This window comes from Gobio gobio (genome assembly GCF_949357685.1).
Source record: "Gobio gobio genome assembly, chromosome: 9".
In the NCBI taxonomy this organism is placed as follows: Eukaryota; Metazoa; Chordata; class Actinopteri; order Cypriniformes; family Gobionidae; genus Gobio; species Gobio gobio.
The window spans coordinates 52,084,453-52,105,057 of NC_137115.1; the positions used below are offsets into that span (position 1 = coordinate 52,084,453).

Here is a 20,605-nt window from a genome sequence, read left to right on the forward strand (position 1 = left end):
AATGAAAATTAGCCCATGATGTACTCACACTCAAGTCATCCTAGGTGTATATGACATTTTTCCTTTTAGGCGAATACAATCAGAGTTATATGAAAAAAGTCCTGGCTCTTCCAAGCTTTATAATGGCAATGATTTGTTGGTTATGAAGTCCATAAAAGTGCATCTATCCATCATATAACTGCTCCGGGGGGTTAATAAAGGCCTACTGAAGCCAAGTGACGTGTTTGTGTAAGAAAAATATCCATATTTACAACTTTATAGACTAAAATAACTTCCGGCTGTGTTATTTTAGTCAATAAAGTTTTAAATATGGATATTTTTCTTACACAAACGCATCACTTCGCTTCAGAAGGCCTTTATTAAACGACTGTGTAGGATATTTTGACATAATTTTGTGTGCATTTGTCTGTTCAAGCACAAGAAGACGTGAAAGAGAACACTATATGAAAGGTGGCTTTTGTGAGCACTCTTTGGATGTGTGTTCAGCACAGAAGTGATGAATTGAGTTATCTTTCACATCCTCTTGTGCTTGAATGGTCATATTAAAATGTGCACACAGGAATTGATAAGCCGAATCAAAATTCACGGTTCTCGAAACCAAACCCTAGTGATGAATCGAAGGGGGGGGGCGATTTTTAAATTCTGAATGTTGCTCAATCCTGGTTCTGTACAGATATATAAATGTGCTCTTATTATTGAACCACCCTCTAAATCCAAATGTTTTCCTCTCCTATGGGTTTGATGGATGTTGTGTGATCGTTATCTTACATTACATGAGAAATCAGACTTCTGTTCATGTAAATGCATGTGCCTGAATGTGTCAGTGATAAACTGTGCTCAAGGTTTTCTGCGCGAGTGCAGCTTTGCTGTAGTCATTTACATCTCTAATGGATTGTAGTAGAGTGATGTTTAAATGGACCACAGCACTAATTACTGACTGAGCTTGAACTGCAGTGCATTAACAGAAGAGGACGAGACCATGTCCAGATGTGTGTGTGAAAATCGTGCCTTAAGGGTTCAAATATTTGTGGGGTCACTGTATGCGGTTGATGTGTTTATTTGGATTGAGTGCGTGGAGTTGCTAGGATAACTTATCTGTGTTTGAACACCTTCGCTCTTCTCTGTTTTCATTCCTTTGTTTTTGAGGCCAGATGATCTCATCTGTTAGGCAAGTTTTCTTTCTTTATCTTTCTTTCTAGAGCGTTTTGTGGGAGATAATGCACTATGTAACAGTAGTCGAGATGAGGCGGGCTAACAGTCTCTCTCTGGGACACAAAAAGGAGAGAAATGAACAAATCTAATGACTTATCACTAAAAGTTAATGAATTAGTTAACTTTAAAATGAAAATTTCCTGATAATTTACACACCCCCATCTCATCCAACATGTTCATGTCTTTCTTTCTTCTGTCGAAAAGAAATCACGTTTTTTTGAGGAAAACATTCCAGGATTTTTCTTCACATAATGCATTTCAATGGCAACCAACAGTTGAAGGTCCAAATCAATGCAGTTTCAAAGGAAGTGCTTCAGAGGCTCTGCACGATCCCAGACGAGGAATAGAGTCTTATCTACGGAAACGATCTTATCTAGGGAAGAAAAAATTACATTTTATGTACTTTTTAACCACGAATGCACAACTTCGGTGTCGTGATTCTTCACAGCATGTGACGCAAGCTGCAACCTCCCCCAGTTTCTGAAGAAAGAAAGAAAGAAAGACAGACATGAACATCTTGGATGAGATGGGGTTGAGTAAATCATCAGGAAATTTTCATTTTGAAGTGAACTAATCCTTTAAACTCTATAAACAGAAGTTGTTGGGTTAATTAAGTTGTGAGGTTGAGTCTGTTGGGTAATTTTTTTATTTTATTCATATATGTATTTATTTACACATTCATTTATTTATTTATACATTTATTTATGTATTTCTATGTTTATTTCTTCATATATTTATTTATTAATTCATTTATTTATGTATTTATACATGTATTTATTTATTTAATTCTGCATTTACGTATTTATTTATTTATATTTAAGTAATTTCTCGTCCTCCGTACTTGAGAGCCACCAGAGGGCACTTCCCTGTTCATTGCCATTTTCATCTCGGACTTCATTACCCAGAACCCACTGCCTGAGCTAATCAGCCATGATTGTCTACAGCTGTGTCTTGTTTCCAAATCAGTCTCACCATATTTAAACCATGGTTTCTGTCTCACTCATTGCTCAGTCTTGCTAATGTTCACACTGCTTCTCTAGTCGTTGTTTCCTGGCTTTTGAAGTTGGTCTAAAATATGCTACTGTAAAATATGATGCTCATCGGAAAAAGAGGAAGTTATCATGCAAACCAGTGGTTGTATTTTACAAACGTTTAGAGGACTTAAGTTAATCTGTAAGTGCTAATTCATATATGACATGAGAAATAAGGTAGTATTATATTACAAATTCATTAATAAAATCAACACATTATGCTGGGTTAAATAAACAACCCAATTTGCAGGGTAAAATTAGCACAACATGTGTTCTGACCTATATTTACCTCAGCCCTTGGGCTAAAAATAACTCAAATTGGGTTGGTTTTTAACCTAGTGTTTTGATAGAGTGATGGCTGCTGCCATTTCATCTTTGCCATTATAGGAATTAATTACATTTTAAAGTATAAAATAAAAAAATCTAGTATTTTAAATTGTACTAATATTTAATAATGTTGTTTTAGTTGTATTTCTGATCAAATAAATGTGAGTATAAGAGACTTCTTTTAAAAACTCCCAAAAAATCTTGCATGCAATGTTTAGTATTTATAAAGTGTGGGGGTTTTATTTAATTTACCTATTTACTTTACTTAATGGTTGGCTGCGTACTTCCTTTGTAACTAACAGAAGTTTTTGCTTTCTTTAAAAATATAAAAAGGATGTCAAATTGAGCTATTGATCATATTGTATAGAATTTCAAATAAAAAAAACTTTAATTGCATAGAATCCTGAACAGTATTTTAAGGTCCTGTCTCACTCATATCATCTAAAGTTTTTCCATGAAATACTTTACTCTCTTTGTCTGTCGCCCCCCTCAGGTCGGGAGGAATTACTAGAGCGAGTGCTGCTTTCCTCCATGCTGAACCCAGGTGAGCAGTGGCAGCCCTTCCGCCATCATGGTCGCACGTTCACACTGGTATACCAGCTGCGATTCCGCTGTGATACCAATTACTACGGCCCGCTCTGCAACAAACTCTGTCGAGCACGAGATGACTTTTTCGGCCATTTTGACTGTGATCCATCCGGAATTAAGGTGTGTAAGGAGGGCTGGACTGGAGCAGAGTGCACACAGGGTGAGTGGGTCCAGCACATTGTCTTAACATACTACTCTAAGAACAAATAGTACAAAAGCTGTCACTGGGACGGTCCACTTTAAAAAGGTTCTAATATGTACCATTTAGGTACTAATATGGACACTTTTGGTACCAATATATAGGTACTTAAATGCACTATTTAGGTACAAAGGCGTACCTTTTGAAAGGTACCACCCTGACCCCAGTGACAGCTTTTGTGCCTTTTTTTCTTGGGAGCGTGAAGACTTTAACACAAACATAACAATTGACCATTTGCTAAGCTCTGCCCACTTGGGTTTCTCTCTCATGCAAGCTTTACAGAGTGTCATGTATGAAATAAGAATGAGTTATAGAATTTGTAGTGTGACTTTCAGTAAAAAGTTTACATTACATTATTATATTATTAGGGATGCACCGATGTATCGGCCGCCGATATTTATCGGCCGATTTTTTTTATCAATTTACAACTACAAGCTATATCATGAGAAGGGCCGATATAACAAACCGATGGTTTATTAATGAACTGCGTGAAAGCACTGAGCTGTGTAATGTCTGCTGCATAATCCAAGATTATATGTAATATTCCTGCCGCTGCGGTCTGTGTTTTAATGTTTATCAAACAACAAAAGACCAACAAACAAATAAATCGCTCACTACTGTTGACTAAACTTTCATAAGGATTAATTTCCACGATGCGGACAACGCAGACAGAATCCAGTCATAAAAACTACATTTACTGCATAATGCCGAATGGCACAGAATGTTTTGATGAATAATTAAATCGTTGGTCAGTCACCAATATATATACTATATAGTCGCGATATATACTAGTGTCTGTGAATATTAAGCCCCAAAAAGACTGTTTAAATATGAATCCTGCATGTTTCTCTGTCTCTGTAAATGAATAGAGACACGCGGCTTCATTTAGCCTAACGTTACCTCTTTCTCTCTCACACACACACACACACACACACACACACACACACACACACACACACACACACACACACACACACACACACACACACACACAAAGAAACTCGCAGTGTTTTTCAGCCTCTGCCACCTCAATATGAGACACGAATGCATCTCCAGTCACTTCATGAGCATTTTACCGTTTTATTCAACAAATAAAATTCAACAACACAGGAACTCGAAGCACACGGCAACCCGTCAAAATAAAAGTTCAGTTTAACAAAGTAATGGTGACAGGATTAATGTTGTACAGAAGAGCTACGTCTCAATGTAATAATAATAATATATGATTTTAATTTATACAGTGAAGAATATGAAGTGTTATTTAACATTAAACCTACTTAAAAAGCACTATTTCATATTTTCTGTTGTGTGTATATGCATATATATGAATGGTGAATGTTAAAAGGATCCAGTGTATGTTCATTAGAAATTATTTGTTAATGCAGCAATAAACTAGCTAGTAGGCTATGAGTTAATAATGTTTTGTTTAGTTTTTTTTTTACTTTAAAAACACTTTTAAATGACAATTTCTAATAAGAGGGCAAGTGACAAATATCGGTATCGGCCAATAATTGTTTAAAATCGGTATCAGTATCGGCCCCAAAAAATCATATCGGTGCATCCCTAATTATTATATTGCAAATGTACTGTAGGTGTCCTTACTGATATTATAAATGTATAATGGATCAAATGATACAAAGTTTATATTGTATTATATTAATTATATTATATTGCAAATGTAGGTGTTCAAGTTCATTCTATTCTATTATATTATATTATTGTTGCAAATGTAGGTTTCCTTACTAATATGCATGTCATATATGTACAATGGTGGCTGATACAGGTTATTATTTATAAATTGTGTCTAAAACTATTCTAATAGGTCAAATGAGGACTGATTGACAATCTTCACAGTTACAATTTCCAGTTGCTCTGTCCTTATATGACAATAGGCTTTATGCCGTACGTCACGTGAACTAACAAGAAAACAGGTGTCATCACATCAGCTTGTCAGAGAAAGTGTTAAAGGGGTCATAGAATGGTACATGAACTTTTACAAGTTGATTATACGGAAATGTGTGTTGGCAGTGCCTGTACACAACCATCCTATAATGATAAAAATACATCCAGTGTTTTTTTTTAATATCCTTATATATTTTCCCCTGTCTCAAATCGAGCCGTCTGACCGTGTGATGTTACACGGTGTACGCCCCCCCCTACGATTGTTGATTGACAGCAGCGTTTCAACACAGACCCGCCCTGAGCGAGCTGTCATCAGTCCGCCATTGTTGATACTCTGGAGCAGAATGGCGTCTAAGTGATTGTGGTGTTGTGTTAATGGGTGTAATAACGAACACAGCAGTCATTTTGATGTTCCTAAATCCGAACCGCTGAAGACCCAGTGGCTGCTGAGTTTTGTTTTAGAAGGGAATATTCCCCCCCCGATCAACGTCAATGTTTGAGCGAATCATTTCTCAGCAGACTGCTTTATAAACGAGGGTCAGTATAAAGCAGGTTTTGCTAATAAGCTGCTCTTGAAAAAAGGATCGTGTTCCTGCTGCACCTCAGGAAGATTTGAGTGTAACGTTTTATTAACCTTTATATTAATTTTTGCAAATCGCTTGCACGCTTCACGATGAATGAGGCTAAAGTTTACAGGGTAAGTTACATTACGGCATGCTTTCTGTGTATGACGTTCTCAATATAATTCATAATCCCACGTTTATAATGAACAACGCGTTATGTTTATTACAAACTGTGTACTCGGGTGATAAAGTTAACGTGGTAACTCTACACTAAGCTTACTTTTGTACATGGTTTATAACGGTGTCTGTTACTGATTAAGAAGTAATGTAAAAAAAAAAATCTTATAACATCAATCTGTCAATGAACTAACACATCAGTAAACACATAGCAACTACGCTACTCTGCCAGTACAAAGATAGATCAAAGTGACATGACGTTAACCAACCATTCAGAAACGTCCTGTTCGAACTTCGATGGGTTCGTCATCTGTTCCTGGTCCGACTCCGGTTCAAATTGATAAGGTTGCTTAGATGTGTCCTCAGAGACTCCCGTTGCCATTATTTCTCGAAAATATACCCTCAAATGTTGTCAAGGCAACACTCCACGTGTGTTGTTGTGTCGGGTCGAACCGAACGCCCCACAGAGCAGAGGGGCGGGGTGAGCAAAGCTCATTATCATTTAAAGTCACATACACTGAAACATTTTACCTGGTTTTGACCAGGTAAAATGAGTGTTTTCTTACAATACTAATGAGAATTTTTAATTAAAGTATATTACAAACTTTTCATTTAGACACTAAAGAATCATATTAACTTGTACAAAAATGTCATTCTATGACCCCTTTAACAATAGTATTAAACAAAATTGACGGCGATATCTATGGACTTTTAAGGTAATCAGCTTAATCTACAATTAAGATAGCATAAGTTTGCTCACATAACCTGTATTAGACTTCAGCAGCTATATGATTATTTATTCAGATGCGTTTCCAACATTAGAGCCCATGTTTCCTAAGTCAAAACATTGAGCTAGCCTTATGTTAACAATAGTTGAGTAAGAGAAGCATCACAGCATGACTGGCAATGGATTTATGTGTCCAAAGTCTCTGTATTTGCCTAATTCAGTTTGTGTTATGAAAACAATCCACTGCACTTGTAAGATGACTGGATAATTTAGATCATCATATCATATCTGAATAAACCTTCTGCATCTTTGTAGCGGTGTGTAAGCAGGGATGTCATCTGGACCACGGTTCCTGCGATCTGCCCGGAGAGTGCAAGTGAGTCTGCCCATTATTCATGAATATCACACCATGTCTACAAGCTCCACAGAACGCTGATGCATGACATATGATATTCAGTACCTGCTTGCTTTTGTTTGAGTCTTTTTCTCACTTCCTGTCTGTTGTACCCTCTCTCTATCTGCGTAGGTGTCATTATGGCTGGAAGGGTGATCTGTGTGATGAGTGTGAGACGTTTCCTGGGTGTGATCATGGCACCTGCACTGAACCCTGGAAGTGTGTGTGTGACACAAATTGGGGCGGCCTGCTCTGTGACAAAGGTGAGATGCAGTGTTGCCAGATTTGAAATGTGTAGATAAATAATTAGGCGTGGGAAGGTCCAAACTCTGAGTCGCTGTCATTGGCTGCCAGATGTTGAGGGGTCCTTTTGCGGTACAGATTTGATGTCATCGTGGGCCGCAACATATAGTGCTCGTTCACTGTAAAAACAATTTTGTTCAGTTTACTTCATTCAATTGTGCAAACTTGTTGCCTTAATTCAATTAAGTAAGTATACCTTAATTGCATCAAGGTATTCTTACTTTAACCATTTAAGTTTTGTCAACTTAATTCTATCTGTGATCTGAGGAAGTGTACTCCAAGAGTGCATTGTGGCATGAATATATTAATTGCTTTGTTTTACTTTTTTGGCTTTATTTGAGTATTTTATTTGCTGCTTGTGTCGGTATAACACCAATAACGACAGCAAATAAAATTGTAATGGTCTTATTAATAAAAAAATTGCAATCAATTGCAAGATATTAAATATGAACCCTTATTACTTCCCTTCCTTTGAAATCAAATAACTGTGATTTCTTGTTGCATCGCTTCATCAATAGGATGAGAATTACAATAATATAAATGATGTACCAAGTGCCCAACAAAAGGGATTTCAGGAAATCAACATGATTTTATGAAGTCAACTTATGTGACATGCTCCCAAAATGTTTAGGTGTATTGACAACAACACTCTAGATGACTGTGGAAAATTAGTGAATGCAACTAAGGAGAGCGATAACTGCAGAAGTGGAGGAAATGAGTGAAAAGTCTATTAAGAATCATCCCACCTCAAAAACCTTTTGCCCTGCCTTTTTTTTCTTGCTTTGCAAAATGGTACTCAAACTAGTCAAATAATGTTAACTTGGGTTTTCTGAGAAATGAAGGAATAGCATGCAAACAGTACAGAACACTAAATTGTTTTAAGTAAGTTGAACAAATTATTGGACATTGAGTAAAGTGTTAGTAAGAACAACTGTTCCTTTTCAGCACTCATTTTCTATACTTTATTGCTAAACTATCAACCTCAGCTTGGAAACAAGCAACTGACCTAAGCGCCACAGCAGGAACGCTAACTTGTGCTCGTGAGAGAGTCATTCTCCGCGAATATTGGCTGAGAAGACGTGAGATGAGATGGAAGACATGTGTAACGCCACGTTCATGTTCAGTGTAACAGCTATATCAATGAGTATAGAAGCCCTATGATTACAACCACCATCATTTGAAGTGTCACAAAATGCTGAAATTATCGTACATCATATTTGTACCATGAAAAAAAAATCCCTTACTTATCGTGCGTCTGGCAACACTGGTGAGATGACACCTGCAACATAAGGAAATGTGCTGCAGTTGCTTTTTAAGGAAGGAAAAAATGTGTGGACAACACTTGTAGCTGTAATATATGCGCATATTTAAAGACTGCAGACAGGCAAGATTCTCACACCCTTTTACACATGATGCATCGCACAATGTTCACTTAACACCGACCAAAAGCTGAACGCTTGGTGACAGCGGTGAACTTTATTATGAACAGAAACCTATTGGATAAAATTGTCAATACAATTATGAATACGCATGATGTTCACATGAAAACATATGATTTATTTAGGCTTTTTAAATTGTATTAAGTTTAGGGTAGCAAGATTAAAAAAAATAAAAAAAAGTCATCACTACTTCTGCTTACCAAGGCTTATGCTCAAGAAACATTTATTATTATTATCAATGTTGAAGACAGTCGTGCTGCTTCATATATTTTTCTGGAAAACCTACGTTTTTTTTTTAGGATTCTTTGATGAATGGAAAGTTCAAAAGAACAGAGTTTATTTGAAATATAGATATTTTGTAACATTATAAATGCCTTTTCTTTCGACCAATTTAATGCATCCTTGCTGAATAAAAGTTTTCTTTTTCCTAACAATGCACCTATGACACTTTTTCCAGAACAAGTCCGATACGATACTTTTATTTCTAGTACTTGCCGATCACGAGTACTGATACCTGTATTTTCATTGCATTTTTTTTTAAATTGGGCAGAGAAACCTAAAGAATATGAATCAAATTAGTTGGCTTAGTTAGCAAATATATTTATATTGTCTTGCTTTCTGCACTACAATTTGGTGTGCCTCCTTTATTTTAAAATCCACCAGCTGCCACTGAAAACGAACAGTGTTAAACATTTATGTAATTTAAATAGGCCAAAAAAATTGTCATTATATTCGCTGATTCCAAGACTTTCTGCATAGGCTACGTTTGTGTAAATAAATCCAGATTATCTGATATGGACTTGCGCGAGCGTGGGGTTTCATCAGGGCTTTGTAGAGGTGTAAGCCGATGATGGTCTTGAGTAAACAGAACGTGAGCCGGGCACTTTTTGGATGTGGAGGATAAAACAGGCTCTTGCAATTTTGCTGTTACTTTCACACACACACACACACACACACACACACGGGACTAAACATGTGCTGACAGATTCATCGAGGTCATAGAACAATAGATACTAGCACACAAACACACACAAAACTCAGATCTCAGGAGCCATGCTACCATCATTTTCCATCATAGCGCTGGTTTTAATTTGTGTGTCTATTTGTATGTTGTGGTTGTAATTCTTCCAGTTAAGCATGCTTTTGTGTTGTGGGTAAATCTTCAGGAAACAATCCATTTGAGTGTAACTCATCCCCTCAAGCATGACCTTGTAGGAATTCTTGGTTAGTTTTTGTATGATTTATGGAACAAACTACATCTAAACAATGTCTGGGTTGTCAAACTTGATTTGCGTCTAGACCAAACTGGCATTTTGTGTAACCCCATGAATCTAAGCTTGAAATTATTGTTTAAAAAGTCCTATTCCTGCAAGCAACAGTTCCCAGTGGGAGATGTTAATGTTAGTGAGATCTTATATATTCACATATATATATTACAGATGTTGGTATATTGCATTGCTGGAAGTGGTGGGATGTGGAACAGATGTATCACAGCTGTCTTCACACAGCTGTCAGTGCATTTGGAGTCATTTTGAATCATTAATTATGAATTTTCTAACAAATCATTTAAAACTGTGTGTCTGTGTATATTGGTGTTTTGTATAATTTGAGAAAGAAATGCTCCTCTGAATCATGTGGCTTTAATTTGTCCTCAGTTGGATGGAGGGCTGTTCATTTCTCTTTTTTGCTGCAAGGGAAATGTAAAAGATTGCATTGGTTTTGTCCTTACCACAAGTTTCTTATTTCTTAAGTCAACACAAATCAACATTCACTAAACAGTGTATTACCATAATTTGACATTTCTTGTTGAAACGAGATATTTAACAGGAAAAATTATGTGGGACGGGACTTGATTTGATCCATTTTCATGATTGGATCTTGAAAGTGGGTGTTTGCTACTAAACTTTGCGGTCACTGTGTTGGTTGAAAGTGAAGTGGCTTTGGTGACATCAGTGCAAAGGGAAAGCCATTTCAGAGGTGCAGCGCGTTATTAGATTTTTAATGAAAGATTGAAGACAAAAATTTTCTTTCTTTGGAATAACATGCACTTATCAATAATAAGTGGGTTCCATTGTTTAACATTTCCCATCGTGAAACAACACTACACCATTAGTGTATCTACAGAGGCAGCAGCCAATGAGCATAAAGATCCTCTTAGGGAAACACTGCTGGTTGGCGAAATACACGGAGGATGGTGACTGCCTCATTCATAGTTAAAACACTTTTTATAAAAAACAAACTATGTGGTAGTCTTCATCTTATGTGAATGTACACCAGTGGCGACTGGTCAATAGAGGGCGCTGGGGCGCCGCCCCCATCAAAATTCCAGAATAATACATGTATACAAAAATGATATAAAAGTGAAATAAAAATAAAATAGTTTACTCATACGATGTGCTGGCTGTTAGTAAGAGCCTCAGCATTTAATAAAAACTGGCTTTGATGGGTTAACTATTTTATATGTTCTTCAATATGTTTCATGCGGTTTCATGCGTCCAAAAATATACGGGCAGCATGTGACCTGAAGCTGGTCTCTAGTTGGTTCTTAAAGATCCTCCTCCGGACGCAGGTCGCTGCGTCCCTGGCGAATCAGAATTGGATGCGTGTTATTTTATCCAATCTGATTGGTTCTCGTCATCTGTCATTCAACTTTCCGTTCTTGGCCACTAAAGCGAAAGTGCGCAGGCGACGTCACTCCGACTCCGCCAAAACCTTGCTAGGATGATCACTTTCGTAGAGATGGCAGCAGTTAAACCAAATTCTTTCACATGGCGTTCGTTGGAAGATCCCGAACCGGACCAACGGAATTTACAATTCCAGCAGCCGGCCAGTGACAGAGGACGCAGCTACACTCTGAGCTTCATGCGCTTGTTATGAGAAACCTAGGTGGCTGGCTGGATGTGTTGTTAGCAATGCCCTTTATTGCTTTCCCTGTCTTGTATTTCTAAGTGTCGGTACTGAAGTTTTGTGGACAACAACGGGGGTAAGAGACCTCAAATATCTAACTGAACAATGCAAACGTCATGACACTACTGATATGACTGACTTTGATCAGAGAATCATTGAGAAATTTGCTGGCCAGAAAGAAAGGAGAGCAAAATGTTCAAGTAGTCAACATGCTAGTCTGTTGTGGCTCTTTTCTTTTGTTTTTCATTTCCTCATTCAATTATATGTGGGAAATGAATGTGTAAAAAGATACAAGTGAAGACACGGTTTTCTCTTTAATGCTTGAATTTAGTCAACATGCATCTTGATACTGCCCCCCCCCCCCCCACGGAAAAAAAACGCCCCCCAAAAAAATAATTATCACCAGCCGCCACTGATGTACTCCATTCAGATTACTCTTTCTTAATGCATGTTTTTGTAAGTAGCGCAAAACTGCTGAATGCACCTTTAATTTTCAATTAGTTTTGACTTATAGGGATAGTTCACCCAACAATGAAAATACTGTCATCATTTACTTACCGTCTTGTCCGGCACAAGTGGATTTTTTTGAAGGGGCAAAAAGGAGTTTTTTACTTGCCCTACGGACAAGTATCCTGAGTAAAACGTCAAAACAAAAAATAACTAGGGAATCACCGAAGTGCAATAATGATGCTGCATTCAGTTAGTGTAAGTAGAGATCGATAGTGTATACTAATATAAATTAACAAACTTGACATTAACAAGGCCGCCTCTCGAGGAGAAAATCAAAAACAATTGAACAAATTGTGTAGTTTTTATATTTATAACATATTATACAGTTCAGCAACATCACACTAACAAGAGTGTTGTTTTCCTGAATACCATCACGACTGAAAATGACACTGATTTCATACGCCAGTTCCATAAACAATTCATTAAAATTAAGTCTTACATTTTAGATGCAATATGGGCTGTTTTTGTTCTATTTCAGCAGCGAAAATAGTTCCAAACAAAGATCACAACAGAAACGTAACGTATCTCACAGCAACAGTGTGTGTTAGTGAATGATTCAGGGTTTTGAACCTATTTAATAAGATTATGGAAAAATGCCCTTAATTAAAAGGTAAAAATATCAAAAATATGCATTTTTAAATTTGCCAAAGCTGATTGAACACTGGTGAGAATATTGCTTCAGAATAGATTATATTTACAAAAAAAATCCGGACAAGCTAATTTTTTACTCTGACAAGTGAATGACAGATTTACTTGTCGAAGGGCAAGCTTGTGAACCCTGCCCTGCCGTCATGTCGTTCCAAACCCGTAATACTTTTGTTCATCTTCCAAACACAAATGAAGATATTTTAATGAAATCTGAGAGATTTCTGTCCCTCCATTGACAGCTATGCAACTACCACTTTGACGCTTTAAAAAGTTAAAACAATGAATTGAGCAGTTTAGTCCAAATTTCCTGAAGAGACAGGATCACTTTATATAATGAACGGATTGAATGTAGGCTTTTATTCGCACACGCAAATTGATCAGCGAACATAAACAGAAGCTCAAACGAACCTGCTTGACGTGTGAGAACTAACCCTGAACTGAAGCTCAAACGTGATGCGTAACACGAGAATGAACCTCATTGGTTCTCACACTTCAAGCAAGCATTCTTGACTGCTTTTTAAAAACACACCAGTGAATCAATGTTAATATAAATAAATTATCCCTAATTGCAAAATCCCTCTCTCTTCCAAACAGATCTGAATTATTGTGGTAACCATCAGCCATGCAAGAACAGTGGTACCTGTACCAACACTGAACCGAACGAGTACCTGTGTGTGTGTCAGGACGGCTTCCGTGGCCGCAACTGTGACATCGGTGAGCTGACGCTATAAAACACAACCATAAAGTCTGTCAGCCCTGACAGCCTAATACACACACACCTCAAAGATATGCTGTGCAAGAAAAACATCAGCTCGGCTCTGAATGTCTTCAGCTCTTATTTCTCACTGCACCACCCTGCACGAGTTTGGCCAATTATCTGCTCTGAAAGGATAATTTTAGTCTGTGTTAACGTGTGATCTCTGATGCGACTCTGTGAGGTGTTGATAAGAGATAAATTTACCACAGTACTGTTTTGAATTTAATGTTTAATGCCTCAAACCAAGAATCTCTGTAAGATACAGAATAAAACACACACTCTTATGTTCATATTAAATGTGAAGTGTATAATTTCTGCTCCAAACAGAGTAGAGCTGCTCAGTAAGCACTGGTGATGTAAGACACAGATGTGATGCAGATTATAAGTGCGTCTCTTCCTCTCGTCCCCTTAACAGTGGAGCACGCCTGTCTCTCCTCTCCATGTGAGAATGCTGGAACGTGTATTGAAGACCCAACAGGCTTCAGCTGTGTGTGTGCATCGGGCTGGACGGGACCCTCCTGTGCCTCCGGTAGTTAAACACACACACACCTGCACAGACTGCAATCAGCACCAATCAAAGGCAGCTGCTATTTCATGTATTGCTGCAGCCCATTTTAGTCAGAACTACATCAAAATAATGCTTCCTAACTGGAGCACAGCAGTCAGCAATCACACACACACACACACACACGTAGGATGTGCAGATGATAATGCGCCTCAGAGATCAAGGTTGTAAGAGCTGACTAAGGTAAGGTTGACTGATCATTGCAGTGTTTTTACATGTTCTTGTCAGTTTAAGCATGGGCATCATGCCTTTATTTTGTTTATTTTTAATGCTGCATTATGCACAGGGACGCAACTACCCAGTGCCAGAGGGGTGTGCAGCACAATTTTGTAAAAGAATCTGAATTTTTATAACGATTCCAAGTAAGGAACTGGTTCTCGATGCCCAATGCTAGTAACAATGTTGCTACCAAACATTCTAGAGCGCTCTTTAGTTCTTACTAAATTGTGACATGGCGTGCCTTTTCACTTGCCCATTTATCTAGTATTGATGGTCATTGCAAAAACTGTCATGCAGATCGGCTGAGGCTGGGAACCGATGATGGTGAATTAAAATTTTACTGTAACTGTAATCATGGGCGCGAACGAGATGATTGACAGGACGATAGCGGAGGCACAAGCGCAAGATCACTTTTGTTAATAAAAAAAAATACAAACCACAAACTGAGGGTTCCCAGTTTTAAAGGCGAATTTCCAAATATCTTTTAGTTATAATTCTGGTATAGCTATTTTATGTCATCCGTCTTATTCGTTTTTTAACAAAAGTTTAATATATGCGAGCTTTTTACTGTACTATTGTATTGTTGTATTTTTATTAAAAATAGGCTAATAACAAACATAAAAATAAAAATTTGTTTGAAAATAATTAAAGAGGAAATTATGAGTTAAGCAATATCACGAGCAAGAGTGCTATTTTCCAGAGTAGCCTATATCAGCACGATTGCAAAATGCCATATTAATTTTATACAACAGTTCAATAAACAACTTGTCATTTTTTACAGTTTTGCTCTATTTTTCCAAAAAATTTTTACTCAAAGTATAGGTTTCGTTCTCGAATAATTCACCGTTTTTGAACTGGTTAGAACTAATTAGTTGAATGATTCTAGAATCCACTCACGCTGCCAAATATACTGGCAGTTTATAGTTTCATAGGCCTGGAATAATTTCATATTTCTATAATTGAAATATTATATTTAGAACATAAATCTAAAAATCTCATTACATTATTTAGGCAATTGTCATTACAGTGTAAGTGGATTTTGTTGATACTGATTTCATTTAATTCTTATAACAGCCATAGTGTATCGTGGTAAATAGTGTAATTACTCAAAAAGATGGACATGCGCTTTGATATAAAAACACGCATCGGATACGCGCGTTTTCCTTGACCCCAAAGCGCACGTTAAGAGCGCACGTTTTTGTGGTAAATCACACGTCAAGGACGCGCGTTTTGCTGTCAAATCGCATGCTTTTGATGTGTCAGTGCGCAATCATACGCCCGCCCAAGCGTATATGAACACTTTGGCTTGCCGCGATATATTCCATTATTATCCAAAATTCTATTATGGAATCTTATGAGGGCGCCTACTCTAGCCTGTTAGTCCTCTAAAATGTTATATAATATTGAGGAAATACAGAAATGATTTAGAAAAGCACAACAGCAGCTACATATAGAAAATACAAAAAAGCATTGTTTTTGCGCTACCAAGGTGCTGCGCCGCATTTAGCGCATACCCACTTTTTCGCCACTGATTATGCATGGCATCGACAGGCCAGTAAGGAGCAAAAGTTTCAGTGCACTGGAAGGATTTTAAGATTGAGACGGCCTTAAAAAGGAAATCTCCCTGATCAGTGCCCTGACTACTGAACTACTTCCAACTTCCGAAGTCGTGATTACAAGCTCATCTCATTCAAATTTTTACTTGAGAGGGCGTTCATGTCCAAATTATTAACTAGGAAACAACTAAATTATTTTTAAACAGGCAAAGAAAATGACTTATGACCCTTCTCATGTGCTGTATCCAGAATAGAACAAATTCCATCTGGTCGACGTTTTCGTACTCCAAGGTTCAGATACAACCGCTATAAGAATTATTTTGTTCCTCTGGCTACAAGGTTGTTAAACTCTAGTTCAAAGGACACAATTGTGTGATCATGTATTGGTGTGGGTATCTTGTTATGCAGCTTACATTTACATTTACATTTATGCATTTGGCAGACGCTTTTATCCAAAGCGACTTAAATTAAGGTACACATCTTACCTTATTGCCCAAAACTCTTTTCCCTAAAATGGACAAATAAAGTAAAGTAAGTTCAGGTGGGTTTAATTAGGTTTGGAGCTAAACCAAAGCCAATTGAAGGCAAGTCTGCAACCCTAACTGAATCTATTTTTATGGATGTCAATGGAGGAGAGGCTTCACTATGCTGAATAGATGGTGGTCCAGTGGGTTAAACCATGGAATTGACACACAGAAGGTTGCTGGTTCGATCCCAGCGGTCACCACCAGTGTGTCCTTGAGCAAGGCACTTTACTCCATGTTGCTCCAGGGGGATTGTCCCTGTAAGAAGGACACTATAAGTCGCTTTGGATAAAAGCGTCTGCCAAATGCATAAATGTAAATGTAAAATGAATAAACCGCTTTTGTGAAGAAATAGCTCATCATTAAATGAATCGACAGCCCATCAGCTAATCTTCAACATGTTTGCTCTTAAACATTCGTTTTGGATTGATCTATTTTTAGAGTTTACACAGAAAAAAGTGTTTTATAAGAGAAGTCACAGACAATTGCGTGACGAGCATGATTGTTTATGGCACTTCTCATTCATTTCTATGGTGTCCGCAAACAGTGACTGACTGTCGCTCAAAAAATTCAATAGTTTCCATCCAAAGTTGGGAATTTAACTTGTGTGCAAACATGGAGAAAACAAAATCTTCACTTACTGGTAAACTGGCGACAAATATCACTAAGAAAAATTTAATTTTTTTAATTTTTCCAGAGGAGCCACTGTATATATAATATAGGCCTATAATGTTACTCAGAGTGTGTAGATGAAACGCAATAAACACGTCATGTTATCTTGCTTTCGGAGGAAGATGCCTGCTTAAACACTTAAAAAAACTTGCAACAATCAAGAAGCAACTAAGTTGTCAAAGACAGAATTGTTTTTATTTGAAAGTTGTATTCAAAAGCATTATAGGCTCATATGGATGGATACATGGATGGATGGATGCATGGATGGATGGATGCATGCATGGATAGATGCATGGATGGATGGATGCATGGATGCAGATATAGATATAGATATAGATAAATAGATATAGATATAGATATATAGATATAGATATATATAGATATAGATGGATGCATGGATGGATAAATTAATGGATAGATGGATCTATGGATACATGGATGGATGCATGGGTAGATGAATGGATGGATAGATGGATGGATGGATGGATGCATGGATAGATGGATGGATGGATAGATGAATTCATGGATGGATGGATGGATGGATATAGAGAGATAGAGAGATAGAGAGATAGATAGATAGGGAGATAGATAGATAGATAGATATGGATATAGATAGATAGATAGATATGGATATAGATAGATAGATATAGATATGGATATAGATAGATAGATATGGATATAGATAGATAGATAGATAGATAGATAGATAGATAGATAGATAGATAGATAGATAGATAGATAGATAGATAGATAGATAGATAGATAGATAGATAGATAGATAGATGGATAGATATGGATAGATATGGATAGATATGGAGATAGATAGATATGGATATAGATAGATATGGATATAGATAGATAGATAGATATGGATATAGATAGATATATAGATAGATAGATAGATATGGATATAGATAGATAGATATGGATATAGATAGATAGATATGGATATAGATAGATAGATAGATAGATATGGATATAGATAGATAGATAGATAGATATGGATATAGATAGATATATATATGGATGGATAGATAAATTAATGGATGGATGGATCTATTGATAGATGGATCTATGGATAGATGCATGGATGGATAGATGCATGGATAGATGGATGCATGGATAGATGGATGCATGGATAGATGGATGCATGGATAGATGCTTGGATGCATAGATAGATGGATGGATGCATGGATGGATAGATGGATGCATGGATGGATAGATGGATGCATGGATGGATAGATGGATGGATAGATGGATGGATAGATGGATGCATGGATAGATGCTTGGATGCATAGATAGATGGATGGATGCATGGATGGATAGATGGATGCATGGATGGATAGATGGATTGATAGATGGATGCATGGATAGATGCTTGGATGCATAGATAGATGGATGGATGCATGGATGGATAGATGGATGCATGGATGGATAGATGGATGGATAGATGGATGCATGGATGGATAGATGGATGCATGGATAGATGCTTGGATGCATAGATAGATGGATGGATGCATGGATAGTAGGGGTGGGAGAAAATTTCGATTCTTAGGTGCATCGCGATGCGGACGTGGACGATTCTGAATCGATTCACAAATTTCAAAAAATCGATTTTCTAAATGTTGATAGTGTAATGTTGACGGAACGCAAAAGACGCAACTCTGAAGCGCGCGCCCGGACCGCCTGTGGGTCAGCTGCACATAAAAGAGACGCATGATAACTGAGCCACATCAGACCGCCACCCTCTGCATTAAAAGCTAGCGTATATATGGAAGCACATTGGCTTCTATAAGTCGAAGGGGAAAATAACCAAGAGCCACACTATATGCAAGTTGTGTCAAACTAAACTAAAATATTTTCGAAACCCGCAAAACCATATCACACGTTTCCAACATTTGGCTGAACCGGTAACGTTAGACGCTGCCAACCAGAGGACCACAAACTCAATCGCTAATTTGATGGTCAAGGATTTGCGTCCGTATTCTCTGCAGATATCAATTTAGTGTTCAGATGTTCGTTGCATAAAATATTTTTTTATTGTGGTATAGAGCAAAAAATTGTCTGTGCTAGACTTTATTTGTGTATGAGAGCAGCTGTATGTTACTAGTTATTCAGAATATGCTGAAGTCCGCAAGCATTACTTTTGTATGAGAGCTGCTGGTACAGAATTCTATATTTTTTGTATAAAAGCTGTGATTTTGGTACAGCAACATTTTTACTTTATTTTTATGTCTGAAGGATTATATTATCCATTGCACATAACAGGAGGGTATTGCTCATTACTTTGTTAGTGATTTAGAGTATGCTGAAGTCAGTATTAATTTACAAGTATGCTGCTACACATGTTTCCTGTTGGTTCTTCGAATGTTGGGACATAGTCTGGCAAATACAACCTGTCTGCAACACTTCTATTTGTTTTATTAATACAAACTATTGGAAGTAAATTCATTATGGGTCATTACAAATACTTTGCTTTAAAATTACTAATAGAGAAAAAAGAAGATCTGTATAGAGAAAAAGATGCATCGATAATCGTTTTATAATCGCATCGCAGCCCTCTGAATCGTAATTGAATCGAATCGTGAGGTGCCTAGAGATTCCCACCCCTAATGCATAGATAGATGGATGCATGGATAGATGACAAGATGAGACAGATATGATGTTGTTTTGTGTTTGCAGCAGTGTTGCAGTGTGACTCCAGTCCTTGTGGCCGTGGGGCCACATGTCAAGAGACAGAGCAAGGTTTCCAGTGTGTGTGTCCTCCATTCTGGACCGGCAGAACCTGCCAGCTCGGTGAGTATAACCCTCACGCTCAAGCTTCACCTGTCCTGAGCCGTCCATACATGTCCACACTTGCCTGACTTGGCCTTACGCTCGTACTCATCCAGTCTCACCTGCCGTAACCTGCCGTAACCTGCCTAAACTTGTCATCGACCGTTCCTGTCTGTTCTTTCTTGTCTATGCTCGGTTCCTCACCTCAGGGTACACGGACAAGCAATGCATCGAGGAATTAAATCTAAGAAACCATGAAAAAAAAATGACAGAAACCATGACCACCAGCATGTTTGCCATTGGAAACCACTAAATCATAACAATCAAAACAGAGATGGGAAACTCTGCTTACACATCTTGTGTTTATAAATTCCATATCAGCACAAACCACATTGAAATTATTAATCAGCATCACTGCTCCACCGACCATTATCCGTTAACCCACATCACACAATTTCACGCTACAGTGTGCAGTATATTTAATTGCTGAATGAAGAGGATCTGTGGTTGGATGTTGTTGACTTCTGCTAGAGTCTCTCTCACACTCCACTGCCTCGAGGCCCAGATCAGCTGTGGCTCTCTGGAGAACATCAGTCTCTCTGGGCCGTTG

General features: G+C 37.6%; 1 protein-coding gene across 1 annotated transcript in view; it reads left to right on the forward strand.

The window, feature by feature from the left end:
* Positions 1-20,605, forward strand: part of LOC307131179 (uncharacterized protein) — a 126,112-nt gene that overhangs the window by 76,060 nt on the left and 29,447 nt on the right. The window contains exons 4-9 of the mRNA XM_079824686.1: positions 3,064-3,318; positions 7,042-7,102; positions 7,253-7,383; positions 13,522-13,641; positions 14,100-14,213; positions 19,903-20,016. Of these exons, the coding sequence (XP_079680812.1) occupies positions 3,064-3,318; positions 7,042-7,102; positions 7,253-7,383; positions 13,522-13,641; positions 14,100-14,213; positions 19,903-20,016 (795 nt within the window). The remainder of the gene's footprint in view (positions 1-3,063; positions 3,319-7,041; positions 7,103-7,252; positions 7,384-13,521; positions 13,642-14,099; positions 14,214-19,902; positions 20,017-20,605) is intronic.